Genomic DNA, 18247 nt, shown 5'->3' with positions numbered 1-18247 from the left:
TTACTCAAGGGGCAGTGAATAAAGGCTGACCCTGCATTCTGACCCCAAAATTTGTCCTCTCTTATATATGTGTTTGGATTTTCTAAATATGAATCGGACAATATTATCTCTGTCAGGGTTAGCTGACTTTTATTACGTGCCATAAGAGTTTTGGATATGTCTACAGGACACCTCAGTCTTCTGCCCCAAGCTCCACTCACCACTTGCTGCCCACCTCCCAGTTTCCAGCCACGCCCCTTCCACCCTCTGACCTCTGACCCTGGCCCTGTGTTCCCAATTTCTGTTACGGTCCAGTCTAGGGTTGGACATAAGACTTTGTTAATGTGGCTTGTCCTAACTGATATTACTGGTAATGGTGACTCTTTCCATTCACAAATGTGTCAAAGAATGTCACTGGATGTCAGCTTTGGTGCAGCCTTGAATGTTACTGTTCAAACAAAATGGGAACCAAGCAAAGTCTTCTTTAAAACAAATAGTGCATAACAACTACATTTTGGACACAATAAGGGGCGATCATTATGTGCATTAAAAATAATTAAAACTCTTTTATTAAACAAATATAATAATATATTTTTCCAATGGGAAAAAATAAGATTTTGCATATATGCATTCATTTTGAAAAAATACTGCAATTATAGAAACATTCTGTAAAGTACTGAGATTAAATAACTGCATACTATGTTGATATAGAAGGGAAAATAACTGGTTTAATGATATCACTGCTTAAGATGCTTATCAGGTAAACCATATAAGAATGGGAATGTCCACTTGGGGTGGAGGACTTATCTGAAACTCCCCACCTTCTCAGTTCACGATCTCGGAATAGTCATAATAGCGCACCAAGTCGGCAAAGATGTCGTTGGGGTTCTTGCAGCTGAGGTTACAGAAGCAGGCGCTGATCCACATCACACTCTTGGAGAACATGGCGCCGCTGGGACACTCGAAGTCCACTCGGATGGTCTTGGACTTGTAGGGGATGCAGCAGCGGTCGTCAGTGCAGACGCCGCAGTACTTCGGCCTGTAGGACCTCGTGCTGACGCACCCCGACAAGGTGAAATTCTGGCTCTGGGTCTCCCTGTAAATGTTCAGGCATTTCTTCTCTGGCTGAGGATGAGAAGCGACAGCATGAGTCTCAATCAGCCAGCCTTTGTATTATTTTATCGCCTGCTTTCTCACTGGACACTGAAATCTGAACCAATTTGGAAATTTGACTCTTTAGTACTTCCAGAGTGGGGTATTTCAGCAGCTCGCAGGGGTGTGAGATGAACTGATGCCGCTACCCGTCTATTGTCGTGTACTAATGTAACATCGAAGGTGTCCTGCGCTTCCTTTGAGAAGCACTTATGGTTGGAATTAAGTGTCCTGCTCAGAAGTATTTCAGTTGGCATCCTTTCTCTCCATAGTCTGAAGGTCTTGCCAGCTTAAAGGATTTTGCTGGGTTTCTAAAGCGGCTGAGAGTACGTTTGCTTGGCGCCTTGTTTCTGTTCATGAGGTGTGATCACGACCCGCCCCAGGTGAAGGGACTCCCTACCTTGATGTGCCGGCTGATGTCCACTTTGCAGGGACGGATATTGCAGAGGCGTGTCTCCGTTTTGGGCTGACAGCGGTCATTGGTGTTTGTCACGCGTACAGACAGGCCTCTGTCGCACGTCTTTGAACATGGGCTCCAGGGCATCGTCTGAGTGACGCAGTTTTGTGGCCAGGCTTTGCTGCTGCTCGTTCGCACTGTCAGCAAATAAATGGCAGGGCGTGAAATTAAAGGTGGGAGATCAGGGGAGGGACCTTCCCACGAATCACACTGCTTCGAAGAGGAGAGAGTGGAATTGCTCAGTACCGTCCAAAGCGTGCCTGAGGAAGGTCTTCCGGACCATCTGAGGCTCGTCGTCGCAGATCCACTGCTCACAGCACCGGCCGGGCAACCGGACCTGCCGGGGCGTCTGGCACCAAACCCGAGGCGGCTCGAAGTCAGCACACAGCGCCAGGCAGCCGATGGCACCATTTATGCAGAGGCATCGGAACCTGCAGCTGGGCTGGAAGCTCTGGCCATTGCGGTAAATCACCCCATCATGCACGCAGCCAGTCCCCACCATATCTGTGCATGTATGAAGAAGAAAAACAAATGAGAGGAAACAGCACCACCTGCTGGCCTGGCTGATACATCACATGCAGGTCACCATCAAGGGAGTAGGTTTCCACATTGGTAGGGACCAAATCAGTCCCAAATCCCCCACCCCCAGAAACACACATGGTGCCTTACGTCCATACCCAAATCAACACCCTTGATTGTACAGACATCTAATGTCAAAATGATCAGGTTCACTGTAGCTTCAGATATCTGTGTACACTGGAATAGGCTTTTATGGCTCATTCCTCTGGGGTCTTTTTTGTTTTTATATATGCATATATGCCAGTAGGTGGCGTAATAGTTAAGGAATTGAATTGTAACCAAAGTATTGCTGGTTCAAGTGAAACTCCTTGCTGTAACACCTTTTTGATGAAGGTGCTTACCCTAAATAGCTGTAAGTTCCTTTGTATAAATGCAGTAAATCACTTGAGAAGCAAGCATAACAGTGAGTATGAGGTCACTTACATGCACACACTCCTTTTTCGTACCTAGGCTTGTCTGCACTGTAGTCACAATAGAGCCCCTTGTGGTAGTCGCAGATGTCGGCCTCGTTGCATGTCTCGCCCACCTGCTTGGCGCAGGCCTTGCAGCAGTCGCAGCCGTCTGTCATGAGGCTGACGCCGGGGGGGCAGACAAGCGGGCTGGCAGGGCACTCGCAGGGCCACCTGCAGTGCCGCGTCCGCTCATATGGGTCCATCTCGGTGGGTGTAGGCGGGGCTACCGTACAATTCTGGGCCAGGACCTGCGAGACAAAGAAGCCCCTTACAATTTGCCCGTCTGTCGGGGAGTCTCTAGGTGGGCCCTTGGAGGGGCACGTCCGGCAGAAGATTGTATCCAAAGTTCCATAACAATATAATGAAAGACAAGGAATTCATCTGCCGCTTCTCGGCTCCTCACCGCTGAAGCTGATGTCCACACTGTTTCCTGCAAGGCCATGTGCTCACAGATTACCCAATCAGGTATTAGGAACAGCAAAACAAGGCCTGATGCCATTTAAAGAAGAAAAAAAAACATACCTTTTCATATCCCAGCCCATGCCTCACCATTACCAATGAAATGGTTTTATTGCTGCTGAATTAAACCTTACAGTAAAAAATACCCATCATACCCATAAGCACCCATCTTACGCATGGTAAGCTGTGGACAAAAAAAATATTTATTTAAACTGGACAGCAAGTTGTTATCAGAAGATTTCTTTCTTTAAAAGCTATACCTTACTATATATACAGTATATACACACTATATTATACCTGACTGGAATGGTATTTGTTTAAGACCCTGAGTCTACTGAGTGAATCCCTGAATCTGCAGGCTAACTGGATAAGCTCCAGTATAAACAAAGGCAGCCAAGCATCTTCCCATGAACTGGGAGGCTCCGGCTCAAACGACGTCAAAAACACCTCGCCAGGCACTTTGGCCTCGGAGCAAATCGCGTCGTCTGCCAGGCTCGGCGACATCTGCTTTTCTAGGGCAAGAACCGGCAACTTTTATTGCCGTACTGTTTTTAATGTCGACGGTTTAAAAGTGGAGCCAGAGATGCATCCACACACGCCCCACAGCGAATTAAAAACCGGCAGAGCAGGGTTCCCCAACTGGCTGCCCGCAAGAGTCAAATGTCTGGGTAGCGGCCTTTGGCTTTGTATTGCTGATGGAATCCAGCCCCCGAGGAAAAATAATTGGGGAAGCATGTGGTACCGTGTACAGCACCCAAGAGGAGGGAGAGGCTAAAAGAAGCCGCCGTGTTCTGCCTGGAAGCTTTTTTTCAGAGGGAGAAATCAAAACAATAGATCAGGTCCCACGGTTACTTTTACAAAACACCATGGGAGCCTAATCACATGGGGAGGGGCTTAGTCACACTGGGAGGAGCTTAATGGGGGGGGTGGCTTAGTCACATGGGAAAGAGCAGGCACTGACTGAGGGTCCTGTGTGAAGTCCGCAGACAACGCTAGTCCCAAGTAAACCAGACGCTTAGTAAACATTTGGAGGTCTTCCTGAAGTCCTTCAGTTACGATCCCCTGATTTCTTTTTTCCTTCGGTTTTACTTTGCGTTGTTTTCATTTGCTTGCTTAATGTAAAATGAAGCTGAACGCAGACGTGACTCTTTATACTCCATTGGTTGGTTGACACAAAATATTGGCCTGTATTTTTGCTTTCTGGACCTGAACTATCCACCTTTGTCTGACAGAAGGCATATAAAATATTTACTACAAATTTTACCTTATTATTAAATGCCTGCATTGATTTGAGTTCACAGATGTACAAGAATGTGGCATGCAGTCACAATATAGCACAATATAATTCTAGATCTGGGGCTGCTTGAAGTGAATATGGCCAATGTAAACAATAAATGCCTATATATTCTGATCAGGTTCAACGAATGTTACCTTTCCTGGTCTGAGCTCAGGCAATACATAATACACCCACAAGGGGTCAGTATAATGCCATCCATCCATTTTCCAAACCGCTTATCCTACTGGGTCGCGGGGGGTCTGGAGCCTATCCCGGAAGCAATGGGCATGAGGCAGGGAGCAACCCAAGAAGGGGGGCCAGCCCATCACAGTATAATGCCATTAAGTAGAAAGTATTACAAAAACAGACCCACTGAAGCCATCCATCAAATGAGACTTCTACACCAAGAACTAACAGGTGCAGTTCACTAGTGTCACTTTGTATATATAAGGGGTGGACAATACAATAATAAAACTAACATCTAAAAATATTTCACTATCACGGGTCCAGTAGGGGGCAGGCTGCCATTTGTCTTCCCCGGAATGCTGTCCTACACCCCCTTGATTGCGGGACATTGGATCACTCTTCAAGCAGGAAAACCTCCAGTGCTCTGAGATTGCAGATACCCCAGAACTGCTCATAATGGTTCAGTGACGTGTGCATCTGGAGTCCGAGGCTTCCATTTCTCTTCATGCTGCTATTCATGAAGCCACTCTTGAATTTCTGTAGCAGCATCTAAGGAGGCATTTCTGCATTGGGATTTTGGAACAGCCTAAACGATGTTTCCGCCATATGATGCACCAGGTCCTCATATTCCTTGGCCGTTAAACAACAATGCAGAGCAATAATTGGACTGAATTACTCCCCAAGATGATGCTCATACCAACAGACATTGTGAGCTGAAGGCTTTTTTTTTCCCCCAGCCCCGTGTCCTGTGATGGACTGGCGTCCCGTCCGGGGTGTCCCTCAGCCCCATGTCCTGTGATTGACTGGTGTCCCGTCCGGGGTGTCCCCCAGCCCCGTGTCCTGTGATTGACTGGTGTCCCGTCCGGGGTGTCCCTCAGCCCTGTGTCCTGTGATTGACTGGTGTCCCGTCCAGGGTGTCCCTCAGCCCTGTGTCCTGTGATTGACTGGTGTCCCGTCCGGGGTGTCCCCCAGCCCCGTGTCCTGTGATTGACTGGTGTCCCGTCTGGGGTGTCCCCCAGCCCCGTGTCCTGTGATTGACTGGTGTCCCGTCCGGGGTGTCCCCCAGCCCCGTGTCCTGTGATTGACTGGTGTCCCGTCCGGGGTGTCCCCCAGCCCCGTGTCCTGTGATGGACTGGCGTCCCGTCCGGGGTGTCCCTCAGCCCCGTGTCCTGTGATGGACTGGCGTCCCGTCCGGGGTGTCCCCCAGCCCCGTGTCCTGTGATGGACTGGCGTCCCGTCCGGGGTGTCCCTCAGCCCCATGTCCTGTGATTGACTGGTGTCCCGTCCAGGATGTCCCCCAGCCCCGTGCCCTGTGATGGACTGACGTCCCGTCCGGGGTGTCCCCCAGCCCCGTGTCCTGTGATGGAAAGGCATCCTGACCAGGGTGTCCCTCAGCCCCGAGCCCTGTGATGGACTGGCGTCCCGTCCAGGGTGTCCCTCAGCCCCATGTCCTGTGATTGACTGGTGTCCCGTCCAGGATGTCCCCCAGCCCCGTGCCCTGTGATGGACTGGCGTCCCGTCCGGGGTGTCCCCCAGCCCCGTGTCCTGTGATGGAAAGGCATCCTGACCAGGGTGTCCCCCAGCCCTTTTCTACAATGCTAGTATGCTGAGGGCAGCCAGTTGACCTTGGACCCCCCCAGAGATTTTTTCTCCCTACTTGGGAGTTTTTTGTTCCTCTCCTCCGTTGTCATCTCTCTTTCTTTCTTTTATTCCTTTGTCTTCCATTTTCCTTGTTTTTGAATTATTCTGTATAAATGATGCAGGGATGTATTATGACAAATCCATGTCAAGCGCTTTGGGGCGAATGAGTTTTGAAAGGCGCTATATAGATTGAAAATAAACCGAATATAGATGACAGACTGCATGTATAGTTAAGATGTGCTCATCGTCACATACAGGTCATCGATACTTGATGGATAAATCTACAAGCCAAACAGGCCAGCTGTGATGGCATGTGGAATTCACCTGAAAACAGGCTTGCTGAAAAAAACATGGTACAATGTTCTCAGAAGAATCACTTCTTGTTCAATCATCAAAAGTTTGGAGGTTGCAATCGGGATTTGTGCACATACAGTTCTGTGAATTGGCTGAACACTCTTCAATGACAAAGTACAATGCCATTCAAAAGTTCGGGGTCACCTAGAAATTTCCTTGTTTCCAAAAGAAAAGCAATTTTTGTCCATTAAAATAGCACCAAGTTAATCAGAAACCGGGTGAACACACTGTTAATGTTGTAAATGACTACTGTAGCTGGAAGTGGCATATTGACATTGGCGTACGGAGGCCAATTATCAGCAACTGTCAGTCCTGTATTCCAATGGCATATTCTGTTTGCGAATCCAGGTTAGATCATTAGAAATCCCCTTTTGTTAGCACAGCTGAAAACTGTTGTTCTGATTAAAGAAGCAATAAAATTGGCCTTCGTTAGATTAATTGAGTATCTGGACCATGAACAACTGTGGGTTTGAATGAAGACTCAAAATGTCCAGAAACAAAGAGTTTTCTACTGAAACCCAGTAGTCTGTTCTGGTTCTGAGAAATGAAGGTTATTCCATGGGGAATTTAAGTGACGTCAAATTTTTGAGTGGCACTGTACGCGAGATCAAAATCTCTGAATCCCTTCTAACGTGTAATTTGGACATATTACATAATGCATACTACCCTGGTTTACTACAATGAAGTTAAATATAAATGTAAAGATGATCGAAAAGCAGAAGTAATGGATATGTAATACAGGTCACTGACATAAAATCATACAGATGCATGCTTATTCCATTCTGAAACCTGTGCAACAACAAATCATAAGGATCTTCTTTTTGTGCATGTTTGCAATAAAGTTAAACATACAATCTGCATCTGCTGATGGCATGGGTACGGCATATTCATATAAGTTGAATACTTGCCATTAATAGTTGAATTAACTTTCTCACGTTGTCAGTGTTGTATGTGATGCATCAGCATTAGAGTTTATTCTTACCGGCATTTCGACTGAGCTCGTTAAGTACAATCTGTTGCCTCCCTCATAATCGTTTTACACGATACATCTGCATTGCCACGTTTGAATAGCCTTGACGTAAGAGCGCAGATGAATCTAAATATCCTAAAATCGTTAAAATCTTACAATCCCTATATATATTAAAATCTTAGCAGACCGATTAAATAAGTATATATTTTCAGTATACTTAGCACTAGCAGACTGACAAATAATGATGTGTTTTTTTTATTTTGTTCCATGTGCATTAAATAAAGTTTGGTAAAGATTGGGCGGATCTGCCCCCGCTTCGCCAAAGCAAACGTACATCATCCAGATGCGCAGCTTTCTCCGCTCCGGAATCATCGCGGAACAGCGCATTTCTGCTCACCGGGTCCAAATACAAGCACCCCCCGCTCAACGCGAATTTACTTTTTAATTACCTTTTTTTCTGGTTTTACGTTTGCATGTCTGTTTACACTTTATACTTTTTAAAAGAATTGATAGAACAAATGAATGGCATTGGCTCACCTGATGAACGCTGGATGCTATTAAAATGCACGGCAGGAACCAAGTCATAACTATAAACCAGTGTTAAATTCATTGAAGCCAGACTCCGATTCTTGTAAAAATAAATAAAACGTGTCGCTTTACTATAGTTTAAAGCATGCTGGAGTCCGGCGCCCCAGTGACAGCCTCCTCGGCTTTAGTGAAGTCCTTACTCCCGGTTCCGTTTGAGGACGGTACCCGAGGCTCTGCTGGAGCGGTCCGCCTGGCTTGCTGTCTCCCTGATCCCCGCCTACGTTTGTGCACCGCGGAAACGGCTCCTTAAAAGGAAACCCGTCGCGACGGGAAGCGAAATTATGGATATTATTTCCACACCCTGGCCAAACGTCTCGAACGTTTACAACGGCGCCGTCAGCACACTAAATGGATTAATAGCGAAATTTCACGTTAAAAGAGGATGTGCGTTTCGAGTCATTGCATCAACCCACATGGGCCTAACTCATGGATTATATAACAAAATGTCTTTTGATGTTTTGTTTAATGCTGTTCAAAGGTGTCCATTAGTTTGCAATATTGTTTGGATTTGCATAATTACATAATGATATGAGACCTTGTCACTTTGGGTTGTTCCCTGCCTTGCACCCATAGTCTCTGGATTCGGCTCCAAACCACCTGTGACTCTGAATAGGATAAATAGTTACAGAAGATAGATGGGATGAAGTCAAATAATATGTAAAATGGCACAAATAAGGATTGTGTCATTCCCTGCATCCCTGCTGCTGTCGTTCTCTCCCCAGTCTGACTCTAATCAGCCACACATGTTGATAATCTGTCTTGTCTCTCATTTCAGCCCTCGTGTGACACACTCCAGTTGCCTCTCGTCTGCTTCCCTGTTAGTCATGTATAAAAGTGCCTCCCAGTGCTGTACTCCCCAGTCTGGTCATTGACGTCGTCTTAGCGTGCATGCATGCACACACGCACATTTGCTCGCTCACTCTCTCACTCACTCTCTCACTCTCTCACTCACTCACTCACTCACTCCACTGCCTTTCCACTAGCTAGCTGTGCCTGTTGTTTGACCCCTTGTGGTCGGTTTGGTTTGGCTGGTTCCTGTTCTTTCAGTAAACCCTTTGTTTGCCCTTATGCCTGTTCCTATCTCCTCTGTGTTCTATCGTGACAGATTGTTGTACACTCGGTGACATTTGAGGCATTGGCCGGCACAGAAATGTTTCTTGACTGCTTTCTTTCTTTTACCCATTTTTCATAGGGATGTTGGGGAAATTTTGTGTTTTCTCAAAGAACCGCTGGAGTGAGGTGACAGTGCTGTGTTCTTCCACGCCAATGGTAAGCATCATCCTCACAATGCGTGTCTTGCATGTATTGGGGTGGGGAATGAAATATTACAATGAAATGCAACACTTTAGATTTATTAAGATTTTCAAAAAAACATTTTTGCCAAATGTGTAGCCAAAAATCTCTAACGATTTGATGCTGTTTTTCTGATCCAGCTCAGCCCTTAGACTCCAGTTTCTCTTTTCTCATGGTCACTGGTTTGCTCTACACTTGTTTACTGAGTTCTGCACTGCCTGACTTTGATTTCTAACTCCGTTTTTGTTAGTATAGATCCACATGTGAGTCCCTTTCCTAGTATCTTCTCACAGATCTCACTGAAGATGGTCTCAGCAGATTCATTCTGAGTCCTGTGACTGGTGGAGGCTCTGGGGAAGTGAGGCACCAGACTCAGTTAGCTGCCATTATCAAATCCTTGGAATCGTTCAGTGCTGGAATGATTGAGCTTACTGCACAGGTACAGCGGTAACACCAAGTTCACCCCACTGCCGCTTCATATTCCCACTCCAGCAACCTCCTCTAAATACAGAATTGAGGACGCATGCAAACAGGTGTAACTTTGCCAAGGGAGCCTGCTCAGTTTCAGAATGTGATCATCGTCCCACCTTGGGTATTACTAGCAACTGAGATATAGGCATCACCTAAGATTGTGCCAATCTTATCCGCAAAGGGCCGGTGCGTGTGTGTGCAGGTTTTTGGGATAACCTTTAGGTCAGCTGTTCAATCCCAGGTGTGAGGACTTTTCAGCCAATCAGTCTTCTAATTAACATTCTAATTAGGGAGTTGCAGCGAAAGCTCACACAGGATAGCCTATGCATTCATTTGCAGCTGTCAATTGCACAGGATGATGGGAAGGGAACTGGTGTGTACGTTACATACTCAGGTGACCCTAGTAGAGATTTCAAATTTCATTTTACAGAATTCCATAAGTGCTCTGGGGTGTTGTGTGTTGAACAAATCCAATCCATTCTGAAAAGTCCACAATGCTTCCATATATTCCAGAAGTTTCTGGAAGTATATATTTGATAGTGGGTGGTGGGCTGATAACTAAAAGAACCCCCCCACCCACCTGCACACAGGCCTGTTTGAGGGGCCAGGCACCAACGCACAGGGCAGAGGACACCCAGCACGAAATGGAAAGCAATTACAGCCTGAGAGCTTTTGCAGTTATGATTTTATTGAAGGCTATTAACAGTACAAAGTTGAGAGAATGTTTTAATTTCGAGAAAAGTTAAAGTGAAGATGTGCTGTTTGTTTAACTATAAGCATCCTTTTCAGACTTGGGCTTCCTTGGACCTGCTGAGGTCTGGAAAGAATTGAAGCTTGGCTTTGGTGTTGAGACAGACGCCTCCTCAGGGATTCCACGTAAGAGTTTCTCTGGAAGAAAACAAGTAAATGAAAAAACATCCTCCATTTTCAGTTTTGGCAGCTTTTTAAGGAAACAGCCGAACTTTTTATTAGTCTACCACATTCATATATTCCCCCTGGCCTTTCGAGAGTAAACATTTTGAAGGGTTTTCTGATCCTGGGCTACGGTAAATAACATAATTGCGCACACACTCAGCCAGACACGTCACAAGCCTGAGGAACTCGGGGCTGAGAGCTTAGCTCAGATGTTTTAAGAAGCTGGAGAAGCATTGGAGAGATCAGGTCTCTGGGCTTAGCCCCAGATGTCTTAATATCTTAGCGACACCCCAGCATTTAGCTAAGCTGTGGAGGCACATTGTCTAAAAATCAGCAGCATAAATACTCCCTGTGATGGCGAGCAGCCTGTGTGCACGTGGAGTAACATGGAGCTGATGGTCAGAGTACCGTACTGGGTTGGGATAAAGAGCACATAGCTATGGGTGCTGGGATAATCCTCACTTACCTGTGGAGGTGGTCAGAGTTGGTACATAGTCATGCCAGAAGGAACACTCCTTTCTCCTCAAGCCTGTTTGGGTTCTGATGGGTGCATACAATTCTTTGTAGCTGTTCCCGTTAGCATAGGGCATGAATTTAGGCCATGGGGGTAGGACGTCACCAAAGGACACCCTCGAGATGGAGTGTGGGATGTTGGGATTCCTGGAGCAAAAGGAATAAGGCGTCAGCAGCCTGATCAGAAATCTCTGTGGAGCAAAGGGTTAGCAGAGCCAATGGCCCTGTGGTTCATGATGTGCTTCGTCTTACCCAGACTTGACAAAGTTGGTCACGTAGCTCATAGTTTGGAGGGAAAGCTGCCTTTCCGCAGCAGTGAAGATCTCCTTTGTCTGTGGGTGATGCGGGAGTCCAAATAGGAACTGGATATCCAATGGCAATGACAAATCAGCACTAATGAGAAAGTCATGGAAAGAAGACAAAAGCATATATTATCCATCCAGCCATCCATCCATCCGTCTTCCAACTGCTCATCCTGGTGGGGGTCATGTATTATCTCAGAGCTAAAAAAGAAACAAATATTCAATTGGCTCCCTTTCATATGACAGTTCCCGATTCCAGTGCAACTTGTTTGTCTGAAGGTAAAGAACAGCTGCTGTGCAAAAAAGGTTTTAGAAGTGGAAAAATATGGACCACCTCAGGAGTCGATGTGCTTTGACAAATGGGATGAAACCCTCTCAGGGTTAAGCGATAATCACAGCCACAGGATCTTCACATGCGGCACCAACATCGCAGCCTGGATTAGGGATCTTCACATCTAGCGGAACCTCTCAAAGACCAAGATTCCTCCCTGCCAGCCGAACCATTCGCCAAGACATCACATGGATAGCTAGCTTATCAACATTCTCTTCATCATTTTTTTGCCAGGAATTCAGAACTAATAATAGATGACTAGCAATACTTTGATGACCATGTCACTGCTACCTCACTGTCTCTTAGACCACCAGATCCTAGTCCCTGCACTCAAATATACTCTTTACTAACAGGGCCTGTCAAACCACTGCAGCTAATTCAGAATGTGACTAGATGTCTGTTATTCAATCAGTTAAAGTGCTCTCATGTTTATCCCTCACTATAGGTCAGTGGTTCTTGACCTTTTTTGCACTGCGACCCAGTTTTTACCATGCCAGCTCAGTCACGACCCTGTACCATGTATAGGTAAAAAAAGAACACTATACCCTAGCATGAAGCGCACTTGGAAATTAGCGCCAATAAATGACTATCGCATTAAAAGTGGCTGGATGTGCCAGTGAATTTTCTGGAGTTTGGCTTTTCGGATTGGTTGAGCGTTCACTAGTTTTGTGCTAAGCATTTGCAGACCCAATACCTATTCATACACGTTAATTCGAGGACTGGAGCTGGGAAATCTGATCGTGGATCAGCATAGGAGCTTGCTGGTTTCAAAATGCTTACATTTCCAAATCGCGACCAAATTTGGGTCGCAACCCATTGGTTGAGGATCGCTGCTATAGATGCATGCAAGTTCAAGTCCATGGTCATTAAAGGGGACTTTTTATGCTTTTCTGGTTTTACCATTTCCTTTAGTGTGTTATATAGCTTTATTTGCATGTAAACGGTCTTGAAGCCCAAAGCAGACACCAAAGGGAGTAACTCTCACCGCAGAAACCACTCATCCCTAATCTGCCTGACCTTGCTGGAATTCCAGCCCTCATTTTCTGTGACATGGTGAGGTCGTCTTATAACACAACCCTTATTGGCTGCCTGCCCACAAGTATCTGTCTGCAGACTGCAAGATATGGATGGAATGTGTAGGGCAAGCTGACCAATCATTAGCCCACTTGACTCATTGGGGATGGACCTTAAAACTCAGAGTGTAAATAGAGATGTACAGTACGAGAAAATATGATGTGTTTTTGGAAGGGTGAAGCATGTAAGGCTATTCCAGTAGATCTCAATAATAAAACTGAAATGAAATAATCAGTGAAAATAAGCATAACAGGTCCCATTTAGTGGAGCAGCATCTATCTCCACAGAATCACTCATGACCCTTTTCCACCCTTTCTGATGAGCAAGCCAACACCGCCTGGAGAAATCTCCCACCCCCCATGTGAAAATAATTTAAATAACTCTCTACATTTCTTCATGTGGTTCCTCAGCAGTGGACTTAGTTTCCTTTGGGTCATCTGAGCCACTTTTTCAGGATACGCCTCAGTTTTCTCATCCAACCACAGACTTGCTCGGTCTTTATTTACTTTATTTAGCTGAACTCTTGTGAATCCTGGGTGGTTTTGCATTGTCACACTTGTCTTTGACTTTTACAAGCTGTATAATCCATTCAGCATTTTCACACACCATCCAATAAATAACATTATATATCTACTGTGCACGACACACAGACACACTTTTAGGTTTCTGGCTTAATCTGCCTCAAGGTTGACTTAACTGGGAACCAAACTGACTTAGTTCTTGTAGTCAAACAGGCTGTTTTTATTTTAAAAATTGAGTATGTTTTATGTTAAAATCATATCACCAACATAAGGATCTAAAGTACCCTTCATGCAATGACTGCATTTCTTTTTGGAACAATAAAACTGACTGGATTACCAGACATCCTCTTATTGCCAAAACCAGAGGCAGGCAAAAATAACACATAACTCTGGTTCCCCTGGGAGTCAAACACACTTAACATTGAGAGTTGATACTCTTGCATAATATTACTCTATTCCTTAAGACAGCCACAATTTCATATTTTTATCAACATTGACATCCTAACAATGACTCTCTGCAGAGAATCTATGGCACACACCATCGTAAATAAGGGTTATACACAGTCACCCTACTACTAATTGATGAACAGGTGGACAGACTGAAGAGTGTTTCCCATCAAAAAAACCCACCTAGTCTGGGCGGCCTTCTCAGGCAGGTAGTACATGAAGACGTTAGACTTTGTGTGGGCCGCCCAGAAGCTGGCCATCTTCACCGCAGGGCAGATGATGAACAGATCTCTGCAGAAAAGTGGAACGTTATTTATTTTGGAGTGACAGGGCGTCACAGGGCTCGGCTATTTTTCAAACAATCAGCTGTGACAGTCTAACACACCAATGAGTATCTAACGTCTGAGATGAATAGCGTTTGTTGGTCAAGGCATTGGGTATTAATCTTTCAGAAAGGCAGATTCTGGCATAATATGTGAGCTGCACCAGTATGTGATTATGATTTGAATAGCGTCTTGGCAGCATGCGTCTGTATGGGGTGCAGGGTGACCTTTAAAACCCTCTCACATGTGAGCAGAATCATGCGGTAGCGGTAGACCAGTTAGCACTATGACATCACCTCCATCTCCTCACTGCAGCCTCTAAGTAATAGTTTCCACTGGAGTCGAGGGACGCTGAAACGCGGAGCTGGCCTGCATTTCTCCGGAACGTAGCATATTTACGTAGTGGCTAATGCCAAGCAGGGCCTCTTTCAAACACTTCTTCAGAATCGTACAGCTCAAGAGCTTTCAAACATCACACCGGTTTTGTTTTCCTGCTTTTTTTCAGTTATAGCCCTTTCCGCTAAAGCTAGCTGAAAACACTTCAGGGTGCTGGCACATCCACAGGGCTCCAGCCTGGCAGACCTTCATGCCAGCCATACTGCTCCCATTAAACGAGTTACCAGCGCTAATGGATGCTGGTTCTTCTGCGTGATCTTGCCACATCCTTCAGGATTTGCGGTATCCAAATAATAGACCCAATGATAAGACACATCAATGAGCAGCAAGGAACATTCCGGAGCGCGACGTTGGCACGCGGGCACTCATGCGCAGGGTGCCCATACCTCGTGGCGTTTTCTAAGGCCCGTGAGAAGACGTTGTAGCCGGCTGGGGAGGGGTCATGCTGCATGGAGTAGAACCACGTTGCTGCTTCTTTGACGAACGCATTGGCGTCATCCCCCCCGAGGGAATCTGACAGAGCTTGATAGAATACCGTCTTGCTGCTGGTTCTACCTTGCAGTTCTTCAAATTTCTGACCCAAAAAGAATTTTCAAGCAATTTAGACAACAACATTAATAGGGATTTGAGTTTAAGATACAAGCATCCAATTAAATTATCCATCCATTCATCTTCACTTATACCCGTTTGTCCTATGCAGGGTCACAAGGACACAGAAGCCACATGCACAAGGCAGGGAATAACTCAGGATGGGGTGCCAACCCATCACAGGGCGCGCACACACACACACACACACACACACACACACACACACACACACACACACACTATTCAGTCACACATTCACACACAGACAATTTGTGTTTTTGGACTGTAGGGGGAAACTGGAGTACCCGGTGGAAACCCTTTGACAAGACAGGAGAACATATAAACAGGAACTGTCGAAGCAGAGGGGAACCCCACACCATCATACTGCCGCCCATCTGAATTATGTCCCATAATAATTAAAATGGCAACTACTATGGGGGGGGGGGGGGGGGGAGGAGAGGATTTATTACACAAAGGCCTGTAAAATAAATGTACTGGTGATTTTTACCTTATAATACCTATATCTTATAAACGCCCAGAATTTATAATAATAAATTCTACCTTTGTAGAAAAGGAAACACCAAGATATTTTTAAATTATGGGCGGCAAACAGAAATTTGAACAAAGGTTTACTAAATAGTACATGTGCCTCCAAAGGAGAAGGTGACGCATTACTTGTACTAAACCGAAACCTGAAATATACCACAGGATCGAGTTAACAAATTCGAGGGAACTCTGTAGAAGGCGCTCATCATAAAACACGTGTTTACATGTAACAGAGTGATGAGAAGCTGGTATTGTATTAATGTAGTAACCTTGATATTTCTGGCCCTCCTGATCAGTCCGTCGTCCGCTGAAGACCCGACCATGAGGTCCACAGGGAGAAAGCGGCCATTCTGGAGCGCCGAGGAGGAACTTTCCTTTACAGATATCCCATCAACCACTGGGGCCCAAGCTCTTAAAGGACCACTGACAGCCAGCAACTGCAGAAACACAGAACTGACAGCCATCATACGGAAAAATGAAAACTGATTACTAATGATCATAAATAGAAGTGAAAAGTCCCCCCCCCCCAAAAAAGGGGATGGTCCTTCTGAGATTATTAATTAAGTTCAAAAGGAAGAGACGCCATTGAGATCACTGCGCCTATGGAAATCTGCTGAAAACGGCTATAACATTCTGCGCTACACATTTCAGAGTTACGAAAGAGAGGCAACGGGACCACAGTGTGGTGACTTTCTCCACAAAGTGAAACCGTTAAAATGCACATATATGTCACCGTTACTAAAAAATATGAGAAAAGTTTCCTGAACATTCCTCACACATGCTAGTAATTCATCATCCTTGACTGAACAGATGAATAAATGAAGAAAGAAATATCAAACAACAGCCAAAACTATAAATAATCTATAAAATTGTTGAAATGGTTCCCTTGTGGCAGAAGTCGCGAGCATTCGCCTGACGTGCAAGAGTGCATAAGCTCAGTTATATAAAAATCTTGAAATGCAATCGTGCACCCCATCCAGCCAGGGTCCGTGAGTTTCTGGAACAGGCCTGCGTAATCCACCGTGGTCCTTTGTAGGAAATTCCTAATTTTTCTCCAACCTTTCCTTCAGCAGTACGACCTCTTTAGTTATATGCATACCATCGGTAGTATGCAATACTGTCTTTGCACTTCGTCTTGTCCTGCACTATATGTTTGTTTCTCTCTGCTTTATGTAGTTTGCTGCTGTATGCACAAGAATATATATTAGTTGTTTCGACTTTTACTATGAAGTCCAATGGCACTGCACAATCCCTGTGTTTATTTAGCATAATTCCTCCCCCATGAATGGAACGGACATGTAAACCAGGCAGGGTGAGCTGTACGCCATAGGAAGGCGTCCCTCTGCAGACCTACCTTGGTCTGGGCAGCGTTGAGGGCCTGGGCTGACACCCTTCTCAAGCAGGACACCATCTGGGCCGCGTCAGAGTGGGAGCAGCCCACCTCCTGGGCCAGGCTGGCCGCCATCTGCCCAGCTCGGGGTCGGCTCATCGTGGAGGCTGGGGAGAAGGCCGAGCCGCCCTGGGACAGCGAAGAGGAAACAGCAGCAAAAGGCCTTAACAAGCACAAACTTTAATACTGATTAAAGCAGGCAGCCACCCTCTGCAATAATTATGCACTAAAATGCTCCTCGTGGATCCTAATGCACCGTTCAAAGTAAATATTTACAGAGCTGAGTATCAGTGCTGCTGACAAACACGACTCAAACACGTGCTGCTGCTTTGGGTCCATGATGTATTATCATCTGCACATACTGTACAGCATGGAAAACATTCACAAATTCCTCCTGCTACACTCGCAGTCCGAACTTCCCAAAAATCAAACCGCTAATATTTCATATTAATTGTCAAAGAACTATAGAAATTAATAGAAATACTATATTCCTAAACTCACTGCAAACATGTTTACTGAAGACCATTGTCTAAGTATGCAAGTAACGTATACAACTAATAGCAGGCTGGGGTACATCCTGGATGGGTTGCAAGTTCATCACAGAACCCTCACTGCAATTTAGAGATCCCAGTTACTTGAACTGCATGTATTTTGACCATTGGACGAAAGTTGTGTGACACAAGAACAGCATGCGAACGCCACGTGAACAGAACATAAGCCGCCAACCACAGAGGCATGCAGCAAAAGTACTCCTCACTTCAGCTTCCAAGCAGTCCAGCTCCTGAACACCATGCTGCCCCCTTCCACACGGGACTGTCTCCTTAACACCCTGCTCTGCCCTACTTAACTCTCCTTATACTGAACAAACGTTTTATCCTCGTTGCATACTTGCACACCTGCTCATATTTACATAACATAAACTGCACAAGGAAATTGCACAGCTGTACGCATCTACACTAACTGCACAGCCAGCATATTTGCATAGTTTCCCATAGTCTATAGCCTGTTGTTGTATAACGTATATTGTATTGTGACAACCTCTGA

General features: G+C 45.6%; 2 protein-coding genes across 2 annotated transcripts in view; both read right to left on the bottom strand.

Annotated features, from left to right (window-relative positions):
• Window positions 1-516: 516 nt before the first annotated feature.
• ccn4b (cellular communication network factor 4b) lies at window positions 517-8411 on the bottom strand. Its single transcript, XM_049026359.1, has 5 exons — window positions 8043-8411; window positions 2591-2867; window positions 1835-2092; window positions 1532-1725; window positions 517-1104 (listed from the first exon to the last, which is right to left on the bottom strand). Exons 1-5 carry the CDS (start codon window positions 8088-8090, stop codon window positions 805-807), a joined length of 1077 nt encoding a protein of 358 aa, XP_048882316.1. The 5' UTR covers window positions 8091-8411; the 3' UTR covers window positions 517-804.
• Window positions 8412-10527: 2116 nt separating this feature from the next.
• Window positions 10528-18247, bottom strand: part of tg (thyroglobulin) — a 35800-nt gene continuing 28080 nt past the window's right edge. The window contains exons 42-48 of the mRNA XM_049026344.1: window positions 17168-17332; window positions 16083-16250; window positions 15066-15253; window positions 14144-14251; window positions 11538-11678; window positions 11239-11432; window positions 10528-10745 (exon numbers count right to left, since the gene is read on the bottom strand). Of these exons, the coding sequence (XP_048882301.1) occupies window positions 10624-10745; window positions 11239-11432; window positions 11538-11678; window positions 14144-14251; window positions 15066-15253; window positions 16083-16250; window positions 17168-17332 (1086 nt within the window). The 3' untranslated portion in view covers window positions 10528-10623. The remainder of the gene's footprint in view (window positions 10746-11238; window positions 11433-11537; window positions 11679-14143; window positions 14252-15065; window positions 15254-16082; window positions 16251-17167; window positions 17333-18247) is intronic.

Source organism: Brienomyrus brachyistius, chromosome 9 (genome assembly GCF_023856365.1).
Source record: "Brienomyrus brachyistius isolate T26 chromosome 9, BBRACH_0.4, whole genome shotgun sequence".
In the NCBI taxonomy this organism is placed as follows: Eukaryota; Metazoa; Chordata; class Actinopteri; order Osteoglossiformes; family Mormyridae; genus Brienomyrus; species Brienomyrus brachyistius.
This window is presented reverse-complemented; position numbering and strand designations above follow the sequence as displayed.